At 45.6% G+C, this 16,347-nt stretch overlaps 1 protein-coding gene across 1 annotated transcript in view; it reads right to left on the reverse strand.

Moving 5' to 3' along the window:
• Positions 1-16,347, reverse strand: part of SLC4A4 (solute carrier family 4 member 4) — a gene marked incomplete in the record, with an annotated part of 161,559 nt that overhangs the window by 6,845 nt on the left and 138,367 nt on the right. The window contains 4 exon segments of the mRNA XM_087723961.1: positions 715-888; positions 2,924-2,992; positions 14,644-14,716; positions 15,235-15,413. Coding sequence (XP_087580087.1) covers positions 715-888; positions 2,924-2,992; positions 14,644-14,716; positions 15,235-15,413 — 495 coding nt within the window.

Here is a 16,347-nt window from a genome sequence, read left to right on the forward strand (position 1 = left end):
GGTTGTGTGAATTGGCTGAATCCCACCCCTGGTTGTGATCCTAGAAGATTTAGAAGAAAGTCAAATTTTGCTATGAAGAGTTAGAATATGAAGGCCATTAAGGTTCAAGATAACCAAAATTGACGTTAGAACCCCATGAAAGAGAGGAGCACTGTAAACAAAATTCCGGGAGATTGATTCTAGGCCTCAAACAAGCTTAGATTTTCCAGGTTATCCTTAATGGATTTTAATTCTAAAGTTGAAAGAAAATTACCGGTTCCTGTTAATATAAAAAGTAAAGGTTCCCCTCGCACATATGTGCTAGTCGTTCCTGACTCTAGGGGACGGTGCTCATCTCCGTTTCAAAGCCGAAGAGCCAGAGCTGTCCAAAGACGTCTCTGTTGTCATGTGGCCGGCATGACTAAGTGCCAAAGGCGCACGGAACGCTGTTTCTTTCCCACCAAAGGTGGTTCTTATTTTTCTACTTGCATTTTTACGTGCTTTCGAACTGCTAGGCTGGCAGAAGCTGGGACAAGTCACGGGAGCTCGCTCCGTTACGCGGCGCTAGGGATTCGAACCGCCGAACTGCCGACCTTTCTGATCGACAAGCTCAGCCTCTTAGCCACTGAGCCACCGCGTCCCTTTTTTTCTGTCAATATATTGGGTAGTATAACGGCAAGACACAACATCTGATACCTCCAAAAGGATGCCGCAGGTGTGAAAATGTCGACCTACCATGACTGGGAAGATGATAGCAGCAACTGTGGACTTCAGGATCCAAAGGAGAGCCAAGCACAAGACTTGGAGGAAGGTGAAGAGGTGGACTCGGCGGAGGGGGACGTGTCGCAGGTAGATAAAGTCCGGCTGGTGCTTCAGAGGCATCAGGAGCAGCTTCAGGCGGTCCATGAACTAAGGAGGAGAAAGGGGCGTTCAAAGGCGCCATCACGGTGCGGAGAAAGAGCAAGGGGGAAGGTTTAGCTCTGGAAGTCAAGGGATCCCCTTCCATCTGCCTCCCTGCAGGCTCCTGGGACCAAAAATGGGCCATTGGGGGGACGACAACTGCACACACACACCCCTTTTGGGCCTAGTAGGCTTTTCTACAGCCTCCTGGGAGCAAAAACGGGCTGCGGAGGGGCGCGCGGTGTGTCCTCCCGTGCCCCTTTTTCGGCCTAGTAAGCCTCACTGCAGCCACCTGGGACCAAAAACGGGCCGCAGGGGGGGCACCGTCCCCCCCCCCTTTTTGGGCCTAGCAGGCCTCCAGGGACCAAAAACGGGCCGCAGGGGGCACCGTTCCCACACACCCTTTTTGGGCCTAGTAGGCCTCGCTGCAGCCACCTGGGACCAAAAACGGGTCATGAGGGGTGTGTGTGCAACGCATCCCCCATTTTGGGCCTAAGAGACCTCCCTGCAGCCTCCAGGGACCAAAAACGGGCTGCGGGGGAGGGGGCCACCGCACCTCTACATCCATTTTGGGCTTAATAGGCCTCCTTGCAGCCTCCTGCGAGCAAAAACGGACCATGGGCATTAACAGTGCTGCCCTCCCCAAACACACATGCCCCATTTTGAGCCTAGTAGGCCTCCCTGCTGCCTCCTGGGGCAAAAATGGGCCATGGGGGGGGGCACAGCACTCCCCACGCTCCTCCCGCGCTCGACCGCCCTCAAGCCCCATTGTGCATGCGCGGCAGAGACCCGAAAATCAGCTAGCCAGTGGGAGGCGCGCACACAAATGCGCAGTGGAGCTGAGCTGGGGCAATGGCTTGTGTGCCCGCAGAGAGGGTTTCTGTGTGCCACCTGTGGCACGGGTGCCATAGGTTTGCCATCACGGTGCTATACAGCTATGTCTGTTAATGCTTATCGAGGCTGGTGTTGATCTTGGATCCCTAAAACCGGGTTTGATCTGCTCCAGCGCGGAATGTGTAAAAATTGTACCAAGAGTGTGGCCGATCCCTCCGATAGTACAGCTGTTGACAAGAGAACCGCCTGGCCGTAGCCCTGAACTCACCAGGAAATGAACTCGATCTGAGAAAGTCCACACTAAATAAGTTTATTATCTACTTTCCCATGCATTTGTTTCACAAGGAACTTGGTGGGTATTTACTAAAAGACCAGGGCGTGTCTCTTGCAAACCTTATCTAAAGCTACAGGTAAGATTCATCATGTCAGCAGGGCAACCTTTGCATTCAATGTTCCAAGGATGAAATCTGAGCGTTTCTGCAGAGGGCAGGACTATCGTGCTTTTTAATATGTTGGGTTTTTTTAAAACTGCGAAAACAAATACGTAACACTGGTGTAGGCAAGGGGGAAGAAAACACCGTGTGACTCCTTTCATGCTTTCTCCAGAAACTGGAGAATCAATGATCAAAAATCAACAAGGCACTGATGATAAGCTTCAAACAATCACAGGAGACTTAAGCTGGGTCCAATAATTATTTGTAGACTTGAGTTTCTGTATGCTGACTCACAGGCCCACAATGAGGAGAGGAGAGGGGAGGAAGTAAATGGATGGGGAAGGGAAGGGAAGAGGGGTGTCGAACTCGATTTCATTGAGGGCTGCATCAGGGCGCAGCCAGCTTGACATCACTCACGCCAGGGGCGCTTGTGGCAGCCCGCACGCTCTGCCAATGAAACCGGGCTCTCAATCTCCGCTTTGAGCTACGACGGCCTCCTGCATCCCCTCTGCCAGTGAAATCGGAGCTCGGGAAGGAGAGCTCCGTTTTCATTGGCAGAGGCACCGCGGGCCAATCTTTCGCTGTTTCCAGGGCAACCGCGCGGGCCAGATCTAAGCACCCCGTGGACCGGATCCACCCTATGGGCCTCGAGTTTGACACCCCTGTTTGTAGAAGAAAGACGGTGTGAATGAATGTTCTCCCCTTTTCCAGCTTGGGTTTCTGGAATATCTACTGTCCTTGTCAAAAAGAGCTGGGCTGTGAAGGTTGACACTTACCTGCACACCGTTGAGGGACGCAACACCCATGTAGAGGAACACACCATACAGGACAGGCATGGGAATAAACTAAGTGAGAGATAAAAGGGGGGGAAAAACAGAGTTAAAAAAACCTGCAAAGTCTTCATAACAGAGGAAGGACATAACGTTCAAATTTTCTACACATGCTTCCTGGGTATCTGATTATTTTTAAAGTATTTTATTGAAAAATAATTTTGAAACAAAGGCTACAGATCCCAAACGAACAGAGATGAGGTTAGCTCTTGACTTACGACCAAACTGAGCTAAACGTTTGTTGTTGCGGGGCAGTTATTAAGCAAAGTGTGCTCCATTTTGCAACCTCTTTTTCTACCGCTATTAAGAGGATCACTAGAGTTGTTAAATGAACCAGACAGTCATTAAGCAAAACTGGCTGCTCCTATTGACTTGGCTTGCCAGAAGCTCCCTAGGGAGGATTGCAAATGGCAATTCCAGCACCCTGAGATGTGGCAATCATCCTAAATACATGCCAGTTGCCAAGCACCCAAAGTTTTGATCAAGTGACCGGTCATAAGTGTGAGAACGGGATGTAAGTCCCTTTTTCCAGTGCCATTGTAAGTTTGAACTGTCATGTAATCATCATCTCCTTTTAACGACCCTATAATCCCTAGTGGGGTGGAGTCTGGGCAACTGAATGGAGCTGAATGTTTACTGCCCGGATGCCCTTCCTGTTGCCAACGCGGAGTTTTGTTCAGCAGATATATTCTGATTGGTACCCAGAGAGAGAGAGAAATATCTGCCTCTACCTAGAATCGAACTCACAGCCTCCTGATTGTGAGGCAAGAGTTTCACCTCCAGGTCACCGCACCACTCTTTTGAATTGTTGTTTAATAAACGTATAGAATCATAAATTGCCAAGGGGGGGGAAATAAAACACATAAAGAGCGCCATTCAAGATCATGAGTCAGGAAGTCAACACCGTTTTATCATCTTATGTGACACGCAAAGCTTGTCTAATATTTTCACAAATTTGTTCCATGGCAGCGTTTAAAAAAAGAATGGCTGTCAACTTTCCAACAATAACAGAACCTTCCATTTCTGAGTTCTTTCCCAACTTTCATAGAACATGACATCTGCACATCAACATTCCTCGCCAAAAGTGTTGCGCATTCTAATCTTTAGAGCACAAACTGTATTTGCCAATGAAGTACACATTTTATGGGGTCAATAAGTTTCTGATTACAAATGCTGTGTCCTAGACATCGGTGTTCTGACCGAGGCTTCCCAAGAGCATGAAGCAAACTCCTTGTCCCGACAAAAAGCCCCTTTTATTAATTTCCTGTGAATTCTGCTCATTCCCATCCAGCAAAGTCTTTCCAGGGAGGATTTACGGTCCACAGACCTTATCTGGCTTGGAGAGCTGCCAGGCCGATATCTGCAAAACTTGGCAAGGAATCTTGGAGAGTCAAGAGCCAATTAAGAGAACTAATTGTCTCCTGCAAACTCCACTCCCCTTTTGCTCCTCTTTTATTTCCTCTGGGAGGGGCCATTCATCGTCCACCTGTGGCCTTACTCCCAAGCTGACCCCTGTTCTTTAGTGTTCCCTTCGTCTGGCAACTCTGTGCATGCGCACACTGGGAACAGGCTCCAGCTGTTCTTCTGCCTCACTGATGTATGACTCTGAAGGCAGCTGATAACTGGCATACGGCCCTGGCCCCCTCTTTGCCTCCAACACAGAGCCCTCATCAGAGCCTTCCCCAGACTCCAGGACTGGCCCATGTTCCTCCCCAACCACCACCACCACCCCCACTGTCTGAATCTGCTGCCAGCTCTGCTGGCCACTGGCCGGCCACAACAATTAGACTTAAAACAAGTCACACACACAAAAACTAAATTTAAATAAAGTATCTTTCCGTAGTGGTGTTTTTTTCCCCCTTTAGCACAGAACTCTTAAATATATTTAAACTTGTGTCGTGTAATAAAAACTCAGACAAGGAGTTTGGATATTCCCAGCTACTATCCGGTATCTGTTATTCGCAAGTAACAAATGTTATTTACAGAATTTGTAATATTTTTAGATGCTGGATGGTGGAGAGCTGAATTCAAAGACAGAACCTACTGAAAAACACTGCTCAGAAAGACCGATTTAGGAACAGAACATTTATTTTATTTATTAAATTAAGTTTGTTCGCCACCCACCTGTTGCCATTTGTCCATCCAAAAAGGAAACATGTGTTTGATATCCTTGCTAATAATATATCAACGATTTTTACATTCAAAAAATCTTTTCGTATTTGATCGGCAATGAATGACTGAACTTCATTTGAAAAGGAGGAAGGTGCATTGAATATGTTCACTGCCTGGAGTTATTTATAAAAATAATAAAATCTGTCTGTCTGTCTGTCTATCTATCATCTATCTATCATCTATCTATCTATCTATCTATCTATCTATCTATCTATCTATCTATCTATCTATCTATCTATCTATCTATCCATCCATCCATCCCATCCCATCCCATCCCATCCCATCCCATCCCATCCCATCCCATCCCATCCCATCCCATCCCATATATAAATGCCTGTGTGTGTGTATGTTCCAGCATAACTCTGGAACGCCTTGAACAATTTCAACCAAACTTGGTACACAGATAACTTACTCTTTGGAAACAAATACTGTGGGGGTAAGACACCCCTAACACCCCTCGGGATGTGTGTTCTGTTAAGATACACCCTGTTGTGCCTTAAAATGGCTTCTACTGTACTGCTGTAAAATGGCTTCTACTGTACTGCTGTAAGATGGCTTCTACTGTACAGCACAGCGGAGTTGCGATGGTAATGGCTTCCCAGTACTCCGCAAGGGAGCTCCCTCTGGTAATGGAGGAAGTTCCAACATTAGAAACTGTGTTTGGTCTGGACATTTTCCCCCTATAAATAAATACCTGGACAACGCCTAGTTATTAGCACTAGTCGATAAATAAAATAAAACCCTCCAAAGCACTATTAATAGAATGGTCCTTACATATTCCTATACAGATAGTCCTCATCTTACAACCATTTGTTTTCTTTCAAAGTTACAACAGCACTGAAAAAAGTGACTTGCGACCAGTTTTCACAAGTATGACCATTGTAGCATTCCCCCGTGATCACGTGATCAAAATCCAGGCACTTGGCAACTGGCTCATAGTTACGATGGTTGCAGTGTCCCGGTGTCACGTGATCCCCTTTTGCGACCTTCCGACAAGCGAAGCGAATGGGGAAGCCAGGTTCACTTAACAACCGTGTCACTAACTGAACAGTTGAAGTGATCCACTTAACAACCGCGACGGGAAAGGTCATAATGAATGGGGAACATTCACTTAATAACTAACTCTTTTGCTTAGCAACAGAAATGCTGGGTTCAATTGTGGTCATAAATCGAGGACTATCTGTACACACTGCTGATTTCCAGATGAGCCAGAATTCCCTCTGACTTGAGAGCCATCCACAGCATCTGGTGAGGATACAAGATATCGTATTTTTCAGACTATAAGATGCACTGGTGTATAAGACACACCAACATTTCCACGCTCTTTTAGGGGGGGGAAGGTGCATCTTATACTCCAAAAAATACGGTAGATTTCAAAGCAAAATATGATGTGGAGCACAGGTGGATGCACATCTAATTGGCTGCAATTATCAAATGTTGCAATTATCCTGGAAAAATGATATGTAGGATGTTTCCAACACAGGCCACACGAATGCGCTTGCGATCAATAAATCAACGTTGCCGTTTCTGACGCATCTCTGCCCAGCCCTATTTGGGAAAGTTGGAACTGGCACACTTTTTTTTCTAGTCCTATCCGGAAAAGGTAATGATTGAACCGATGGCCTTTGCACACAAAGCAAGCACTGTATTCTGCTTTAAATGCTTGGCAGCAGCAAAGGTTCGAACGGGGGCAAGCCATAAAAAAAAGAAAAAGAAAACCAGATAACCAGGAAAAATCAGAAAGAGAAATGAAGGTTTTATAAGACGAAAGCCAAAATCAGCAGGAACATAAAGATCAGGAAACGAAGTCTCTTTCTACCTTCTGAATAACAGCTGAAAGTACAAAAAAAAAGAAAAGAAGATGATTTTTCTTTCCAGTTAATTTACAGGTAAATGACCTTGCAACCATTTTGTCTTTGGTTCCTTCTTTAAGGAAGGTAAGGGATGAACCCACCATCCCTTTTGAGCCTGGCATTTGAAATATATATATATATATATTTATGCAGAAAAGATTTTGTCTCCTAGTCTAGATGTGGAGACTCTAGAAAGAGTGCAGAGAAGAGCAACAAAGATGATTAGGGGACTGGAGGCTAAAACATATGAAGAACGGTTGCAGGAACTGGGAATGTCTAGTTTAATGAAAAGAAGGACCAAGGGAGACATGATAGAAGAGTTCCAATAACTCAGGGGCTGCCACAAAGAAGAGGGAGTCAAGCTATTCTCCAAAGCGTCTGAGGGCAGAACAAGAAGCAATGGGAGGAAACTAATCAAGGAGAGAAGCAACTTAGAACTAAGGAGAGATTTCCTGACAGTGAGAACAATTAATCAGCGGAACCGCTTGCCTCCAGAAGTTGTGAATGCTCCAACACTGGAAGTCTTTAAGAAGATGTTGGATAACCATTTCTCTGAAGTGGTGTAGGGTCTCCTGCCTGAGCATGGGGTTGGACTAGAAGACCTCCAAGGTCCCTTCCAACTCTGTTATTGTATTCTAGAGAGGTTTGGCTCTTGAAATTAAAAAGACAGAATGGGGAAAAAAAATCTCAAACAAACTGCACAGGTACAGTATAGGTGGTACCTTGCTCAATGGTAGTAACTGTGAGAGGGAACTTGGAGTCCTAGTTGACAACCATTTCAATAGGAGCCAGCCGTGTGCAGCAGCTGCCAAAAAAGCCAACCCTGTTCTAGGCTGCATAAACAGAGGGATAGAATCAAAATCAAATGAATACCGCTTTATAATGCCTTCGTAAGGCCACACTTGGAATACTGCCTTCTGTTTTGGTCGCCACGATGTAAAAATAATGTGGAGACTCTAGAAAGAGTGCAGAGAAGAGCAACAAAGAGGATTAGGGGACTGGAGGCTGAAACATATGAAGAACGGTTGCAGGAACTGGGTATGTCTAAGTTTAATGAAAAGAAGGACTAGGGGAGACCTGATAGCAGTCTTCCAATAACTCAGGGGCTGTCACAAAGAAGAGGGAGTCAAGCTATTCTCCAAAGCACCCGAGCAATGGGTGATGGAAACTAATCAAGGAGAGAAGCAAGCATGGCTGGCTGGGGAATTCCGGAAGCTAGAAGTCCACAGGTCTTTAAAGTTTAGGTTTATTGACATTTGTATGCCGCCTACTCCCTAGAGACTCTGTTGAGTAGCCCTACCTTAGAAGAAGGGATCAGAAATTACTCAACTAAAGAGCTGCTTATATACTTGCTCAGCCTGAAATTCTGTGGGTCATAATGCTGCCTGAGGCCCTTATTTCCTTGGCGAGATACTTTTATTTTGAGGATTAGAATTCTTGGCTTGGACTGCTGAGTTTCAAGCTCTCTCTCCTCCTTTCCATTCCCTGTTCTTGAAGGCTCAAAGACCAGGGAGCAGTATATGTCAACAACAGCTAGTTTCAGCGGTGGGTTTCACATTTTGTTACCACCGGTTCGCCGTGTGCGCTTCGTGGGTGCATGTGCCCCTTCTGCACATCTGCCCGGCCTTCCACACATCCACTTTGCTCACACGCGGGCCTTCTACGCATACACCCGGCCTAAAAAACATGCCTAAATAGGATGGCATAGAGCCAAGGCGGATGGATAGGCCCACCCACGATTTCCGCTACCGGTGAGCCAGTCCGAACTGGCTGAATGCCACCTCTGGCTGGCTTTCTTTAGATCTGTGATGGCAAACCTATGGCACACATGCCGCAGGTAACACGCGGAGCCATGTAGCTGATTTTCAGCCTTCTGGAGAGCCAGGAGAAGTCATTTTCGCCTTCCCCAGGCTCCAGAGGCTTCCCTGGACTCTGGGGAGGGTGAAAATGGCCTCTCCCAGCCCTCCCCCCCCCGGAGGAAATACCAAGCTCAGCTTGGGGATGAGCAGTGTGGCGCGCATGTGGGGAATCGTGGGGGGGAGGGATTGTGCGTGCATGCACATGTGGGTGTGTGCTTTGCATTATGGGTGCCGGGACGCAATAGCGTGCACGCCCTCGCATTTTCGGCCCCCAAGGTTCCCCATCACTGCTCTAGATCTTGGAGAATCCAGTATTTCATTTTGTTACTCACTGGATTACTCACAGCTCTCCATCCCTGTCCACAAAGCTTTCTGCAAGCAATCTCTTCATTCGGTGCTGCTATTAAGGATATCGTGAGCTGGACTGCTGTGTTTCCAGCTACCAAAGCAGCAAATCAAGATATATATTTTTTCAAACTAAGCTTGAAATTAACCCTAGTGGAGTTAAAACACAGGAAGCCTAAATTGGTGAGGTTACCAAAAAAAGGAAAAAAATAGTTGTAGAAGTTTTTGTTATGCAACGTTTGGCACGCTTCGTTTGAAACGAAGCCAGCCAAAAAGATAAAAATCATAGCTTTATCACACAACATCTCTCTCTTGAGATAACACACAGTTTCACATGCCAAAGGCAGGCAGTGTTTACCAACAAGCGGGTTCCTTGAAAAAACTCTGTTCTGCTGGACAAGGCCTTGGGAACCGTAAATCGTGGTTGTGCCAACCGCAGATTGGGCTGACCCATTTATCAGCCACTTGACATAGCATGGTTAGATAGCAATCTTTATTGCACGCTACAATTGAAGACACACTGAATAGTTGATTGTAAGCGTGAAGTTCTTTCTATTACACATGGCCGTTTAAACCCGCTGCTCCCTATTTGTCACGTTGTCAAGTAACAGTTGTCCTCACGGACTTGCAACCAAGAGATTGTTAATCTGATATCAGTCTTGATTACAGGCACAAGACAAACAGTTCCAGGTTTGGTTGTCCTGAGGACGGGTATAGCTTTTCAAAATTCAAATCATCCAGCTCAGAGGTGGTCTTCAGTAGATTCGGACCAGTTCTGGAGAACCGGTAGCGGAAATTTTGAGTAGTTCAGAGAACTGGTAAATGACACTTCTGACTGGCCCCACCCCCATCTATTCTTTGCCTCCCGAGTCCCAGCTGATCGGGAGGGAATGGGGATTTTGCAGTATCCTTCCCCTGGAGTGGGGAAGGAATGGAGATTTTGCAGTATCCTTCCCCGGAGTGGGGAAGGAATGGAGATTTTGCAGTATCCTTCCCCGGAGTGGGAAGGGAATGGGGATTTTACAGTATCCTTCCCCGGAGTGGGGAGAGAATGGAGATTCTGCAGTATTCTTCCCCTGGAGTGGGGAGGGAATGGAGATTTTGCAGTATCCTTCCCCTGGAATGGGGAGGGAATGGAAATTTTGCAGTATCCTTCCCCTGGAGTGGGAAGGGAATGGGGATTTTGTACTATCCTTCCCCTGGAGTGGGAAGGAATGGAGATTTTGCAGTATCCTTCCCCGGAGTGGGAAGGGAATGGGGATTTTACAGTATCCTTCTCCTGGAGTGGGAAGGAAATGGAGATTTTGCAGTATCCTTCCCCGGAGTGGGGAGAGAATGGAGATTCTGCAGTATTCTTCCCCTGGAGTGGGGAGGGAATGGAGATTTTGCAGTATCCTTCCCCTGGAATGGGGAGGAATGGAGATTTTGCAGTATCCTTCCCCTGGAGTGGGAAGGGAATGGGGATTTTGTACTATCCTTCCCCTGGAGTGGGAAGGAAATAGAGATTTTGCAGTATCCTTCCCCTGGAGTGGGGAAGGAATGAGGATTTTGCCGTATCCTTCCCCTTCCACACCCACCAAGCCATGCCCACCAAGCCTCACCCACAGAACTGGTAGTAAAAAAAATTGAATCTCATCACTGATCCAGCTATGTATCGAGCTCTTAAAAATCCTCTCATACCCGCTTCAATTCTTTAATTGCTATGCTTTTTTTGACTTGCTTCCCATAATCCTCTCTTGGATCTTTGTCTCTGCCTACATCAACTTTTTGGCTGTTCAATCTGGGTATTTCTCCCATCTCTACTCTCTTCCATTGCCTAGTTTCCAAAATTTCTGCCCAAGCCTCTTTTCTCTCTTTCGAAAGTCTCTTCCTATAGCTCCGGTTCTCTTTTCAATTCTCTTAATATATTTCCCCTGATTTTCAAAATTCGAATCATCCAGCTATGTATTGAACGCTTAAAAATCCTTCCCACACCCTAGGTAAAGGATAGGACGGTGAATCAGAAAGATGATACATTTAATGAATCCCTAGTATGAATCTGCAATTCACCGAGTTCAACCCCCCCCCCCTGATTCATAAATTATGTGCATCGATTTACTCATTTATACAAATAAAGGCCAACGGCTCATGTAACCCATCTGCCATCTAAATTCTTTACCTGTCAGGTGCAAAAGATCAGTTTCACATGTGAAGGTCCAATTAAACTGATTTAAATGTATGGTTATGTACAAGATGTCAGGTTTCCAAAAAAAATAATAATAATGGCCTAATTGATTAATGAGCCTCGAGTCAAATTTCAAAAGAGAACCAGTCATTTATTAGGAGCATTTTGGCAATGCCATTTTTGTGCAGTCAGATCTTCGCATTATTTGAAATATAGCTGAACCTTTACCCCTGTTCCTTCCCTCCCCTCAATCTGTGTCATAAATCACATTCCCCAATGAGGTGCACCCCTCCCAAGTCTGCTGTGGTAATCTGAGATCTAGCCGAAAGTATGCGTGGAATGCGCTCCCCTCACTTTCCACACTCTGGCAAGTTTAGGAGTTGACACAAGAATCTTCTTAACTAACACTCCTGTCCTTATGGGGTTCCTGAGAGCCTAGAAGAAATTTGGGTATTATCTTGCTTGGTATGTCTGCTTTAACTCTTGTCTGTTTGAGCTCATATGTGCTAGTCGTTCCCGACACTAGGGGGTAGTGCTCATCTCCGTTTCAAAGCCGAAGAGCCAGCGCTGTCCGAAGACGTCTCCATGGTCATGTGGCCGGTAGGACTAAAGGCTGAAGGCGCACAGAACGCTGTTACCTTCCCACCAAAGGTGGCTCCTATTTTTCTACTTGCATTTTTTACATGCTTTTGAACTGCTAGGTTGGCAGAAGCTGGGACAAGTAGGGAGCTCACCCAGTTACGCAGCGCTAGGGATTCGAACCACCGAATTGCCGTTCTTCCTGATCGACAAGTTCAGCGACTTAGCCACTGAGCCACCATGTCCCTTTTTAATACCCCATTAATCACTGCTTTGCTTATTGTCTCTGGATCCCAAAAAAAACCCCAATTGCCCGGACACCTGAACACGGCCCTGATCCTTGGCAAAACAGACACCTCCCAGCACACTCTAAAATAGATGTGACCCACCATGGTAACTTTAAGACCTGTGGATTTCAACTCCCAGGATTCCTCAGCCAGTAGGGCTGTCTGAGGAATTCTGGGAGTTGAAATCCACAGGCCTTAAACTCGCCAAGGTTCAATACCCCTGCTCTACAATCTACAGCAGGGGTGTCAAACTCAATTTCATTGAGGGCCGCGACAGGGTTGCCTTTGAACTTGGGAGGGGAGGGGCCAGGGTGGGTGTGGCCAGCTTGACGTCACTCGTGTTGTGGGCGCTGTGGCGGCCCAAGTGCTCTGCCAGTGAAAACAGGCTCCCAAACTCCGTTTTCAGCTGTGACGGCCCAGCTATTTTTGTATCTAATGCAGACGCTTCTACACAACAGTAATTATGCAATCCTAACCACTCTGTTAATAAACAACGAAGGAGCTGTTGAAGCACCAGAGGCACTTTTTTTTTTTTTTGAAAAAGTAACAACGAAATGAGCAGAATCCTAATTGTACTTTCTCTGGCTTTTCATGCCCAGCAGGGAGAGAGAGAGAGAGAAAACACACATTAAGATGATGGATCCCTTTGTTTACAGCTGCAACAAACTCCCTTGGAGTTTGCTATGATCCACTGGAGTTCTGAAGACGGTTCCATATATTGATTTCAAGATTCAAGAATGCTATTCTTCCTCTGCAACTCAGGCGAAGCAGAACTACCATGGCTACTCTGCAAATTAATCCACCGACAGTCCTGCCCAGCAATTATTTAAAGCAATTATATACCACGGGGCACCGCTGCACCATAGAAACACTATCATACGACCAAATTTTAACACTTTACCATGTGGAAAATCTGCAAGCACATGCGCAAATCCCATATCGGGACTGGGAAGTTGGCAGCAATTGTCGAAACTTTTGGGAAAGCTGTTTAGGAGGAGGCAGAGACTGGGGGTGGAGTCAAGAGAGGAAGCAGCCTAGAATGGTTACCTTCCCACAAGTAACCCAACCTACTTGAATTCCATGAGCTCTTATCTAGTGCCAATTTAGTGCTGACTGTTAGTTGACCGGATTCTCGTGCATAGGCATAAATCAGCTTGACTGGAATTTAATGTGTGGTCCTGATTCTTTGCCTGACGAAAGTCCATTCACCATCCCCCAAGTGGAGGCAGCTAGCATTTCCCAAACAGGTGGGATTATATTCCCAGGTCCTGCTAGGGCAGGCGACCCAACAAGACAGACACGGACTTCAAAGGATAATTAGAACTGCAGAAAAAACAATTGCTACCAACCTGCCTTCCATCGAGAACCTTTATACTACACAAGTCAAAAAGGGGGCCGTGAAAATGTCTACAGACCCCTCACATCCTGGACATAAATTGTTTTAACTCCCACCCTCAAAATGACGCTAGACACAACTAGACACAAGGACAGTTTTTCCCCTAACGCCATCACTCTGCTAAACAAATAATTCCCTCACTACTGTCAAACCATTCACTAAGTCCGTGACCCGACAAATGTGCACCCAACAACAGCGCGCCGACAAAACCGCAGTGATAAAACCGCGACGTCAACAGCGCGGCCACAAAGGTGCACCGACAAAAGAGCGCCGACAGAAGCGCGATTAGGGTTAAGGTAAGGGTTAGGCTTAGGGTTTGGGTTAGGCTTAGGTTTAGGGTTAGGTTTAGACCGCGCTTTTGTCAGCGCGCTGTTGTCGGCGCGCTTCTGCGCTCATTCGTCGGCGCGATTTTGAACTCGCGGTTTTCTCGCCGTGGTTTCGTCGGCGTGCTTTTGTCGAGCGCGCATTTGTCGGTGAACCCACTAAGTCTGATTTACTATTACTCTTAGTTTTTTCATCTCACCCGTCTCCTCCCACTTATGACTGAACTTTATTGCTTGTATCTTTATGATTTATATTGATTGTTTCCTAATATGATTTGGTTGCTTAATTTGTATCCTATGACACTCATTAAGTGTTGTACCTTATGATTTGTGATGAATACGTATTTTCTTTTATGTACACCGAGAGCTTATATGCACCAAAGACAAAGTCCTTGTGTCTCCAATCACACTTGGCCAATAAAGAATTCTATTCTATTCTAAAAACGTTTTCTGCAAATGCCAAGGCAAAATTTCTGCACACACCGTGATTCCTGGCTGGTTGAGTATATTTCTCTGTTCTTAAAATCAAAGCAACGATGTTTTGATATTCCTCTTTAATGGTTTCACTTTAGTCCTTTTAATACCTTAAAAATATGTTGCTTTTTTGAAATGCCTAGCTAGGTGCTTATTATTTCAGAATTCTATGAAGAACGGGGAAGAGATAAGCAAACTAAAAAGGTATATTTACCTTCAAGATGGGTGCCATGAACACGGAAACGCCCGTCAGAAGGAATACGATACATCCAGTCACTCTCTGCTCCCTGAAATAAACCCCAGGAATAACATAACCAATTCTTATTTGAATGACATTTTATATATATATATGACATGAGCTTACAATATCTCCAGGAAGAAAAGAACATTTTTTGATCTCTATCACCTACCACCGATTTGTTTTCAAGAAATACTATATTTTTCAGAGTATAAGATGCACCAGACTATAAGACGCACCAAGATTTTGAAGAAGCAAATTTTAAAAAAAAGTTTTGGCCTCCTCCTCCTTCTCTCCATTAACACCACTCCCTTCAAACCCTGAGGATGTTACCTAGTTTGGTAATGAAATGTCTCTCAAGAAACCCCATGCAGCTCGGAGAGCACCAAGAACCCCACAATCTACTTTATGTTATCTGTGTCTAAGACTCATCACGCTAAGTTATATTTGCTCCAACAGTTCAGGGGAAAATGCACCCTGGAGTTTCTGGCCTGTGCAGAATGCCCTGCTAGGCAGCTTCCTAGAACACCCAGCACTCAATCTCTCTTCCCCGTCGGATCAGCATACCTAACTCCCAAAAACTTGGGTTGTTCGCCAGGTGCCGAGGTCTCGGTTTCCATCTTCAAGCTGTCAATGTGAGCGATGGAGATGACAGTCGCAGCAACATACCAGGGCAAACCCATGAAGGAACAGATGATCATCAACACAGCCACCAGGAAAAGATCCAGATGATATCCAGCACCTTTCTGCAAAGGTAAGAAGGGAAACAGATAGAGGAAGGTTAATTTTTTTTTAAGGGCTACAACACAGAAGAACAGAGTCGGAAGGGACCTTGGAGGTCTTCTAGTCCAACCCCCTGCTCAAGTAGGAGAGCCCTACACCGCTTCAGATAAACGACTGCCCAGCCTCTTCTTAGAGACCTCCAGTGTGGGAGCACCCTCGATTTCTGGGGGCAAATCGTTCCACTGTTTAATTGTTCTAACTGTCAGGGAATTTCTCCTTAATTCTAAGTTTGTTCTCTCCTTGATTAGTTCCCACATTAATGAACATAAGCAGAGATACAGAGCAGCTCTGGCTGTAATGTAAGAAAATGGATAGAAGTCATGGCTTTATTTACTTATTTTATTTAGCATATGGCATCCAGAGAGGTCACGCGATCACTGATATAATACACATTTCGTTTATATAAAGCATCAGCAAATCAGCACTTCTGTTGGCTGACGGAATAGAGTAGAGTAGGGAATAGAGAATATAGAAAATAGAAAATATGGAATGGAATGGAATAGAAATATGGAATAGAATAGAATAGAATAGAATAGAATAGAATAGACCTTGGATGTCTTCTAGTCCAACCCTAAACCACTTCAGACAAATGTATATCCAACATCTTCTTAAAAACTTCCAGCGTTGGAGCATTCATAACTTCCGGAAACAAGTTGTTCCACTGATTAATTGTTCTAGCTGTCAGGAAATTTCTCCTCAGTTCTAGGTTGCTTCTCTCCTTGATTAGTTCCCATTTTATTGCTTCTTGTCCTGCCCTCAGGTGCTTTGGAGAATAGCTTGACTCCCTCTTCTTTGTGGCAGCCCCTGAGATACTGGAAGACTGCTATCATAGTCCTTTTTCTCATTCAACTAGACATACCCAGTTCCTGCAACCGTTCTTTTTATGTTTTAGTCTCC

This window comes from Thamnophis sirtalis, unplaced genomic scaffold (genome assembly GCF_051295495.1).
Source record: "Thamnophis sirtalis isolate CommonGarterSnake01/CBP01778 unplaced genomic scaffold, rThaSir2_p1.2 scaffold_10, whole genome shotgun sequence".
Taxonomy (NCBI): Eukaryota; Metazoa; Chordata; class Lepidosauria; order Squamata; family Natricidae; genus Thamnophis; species Thamnophis sirtalis.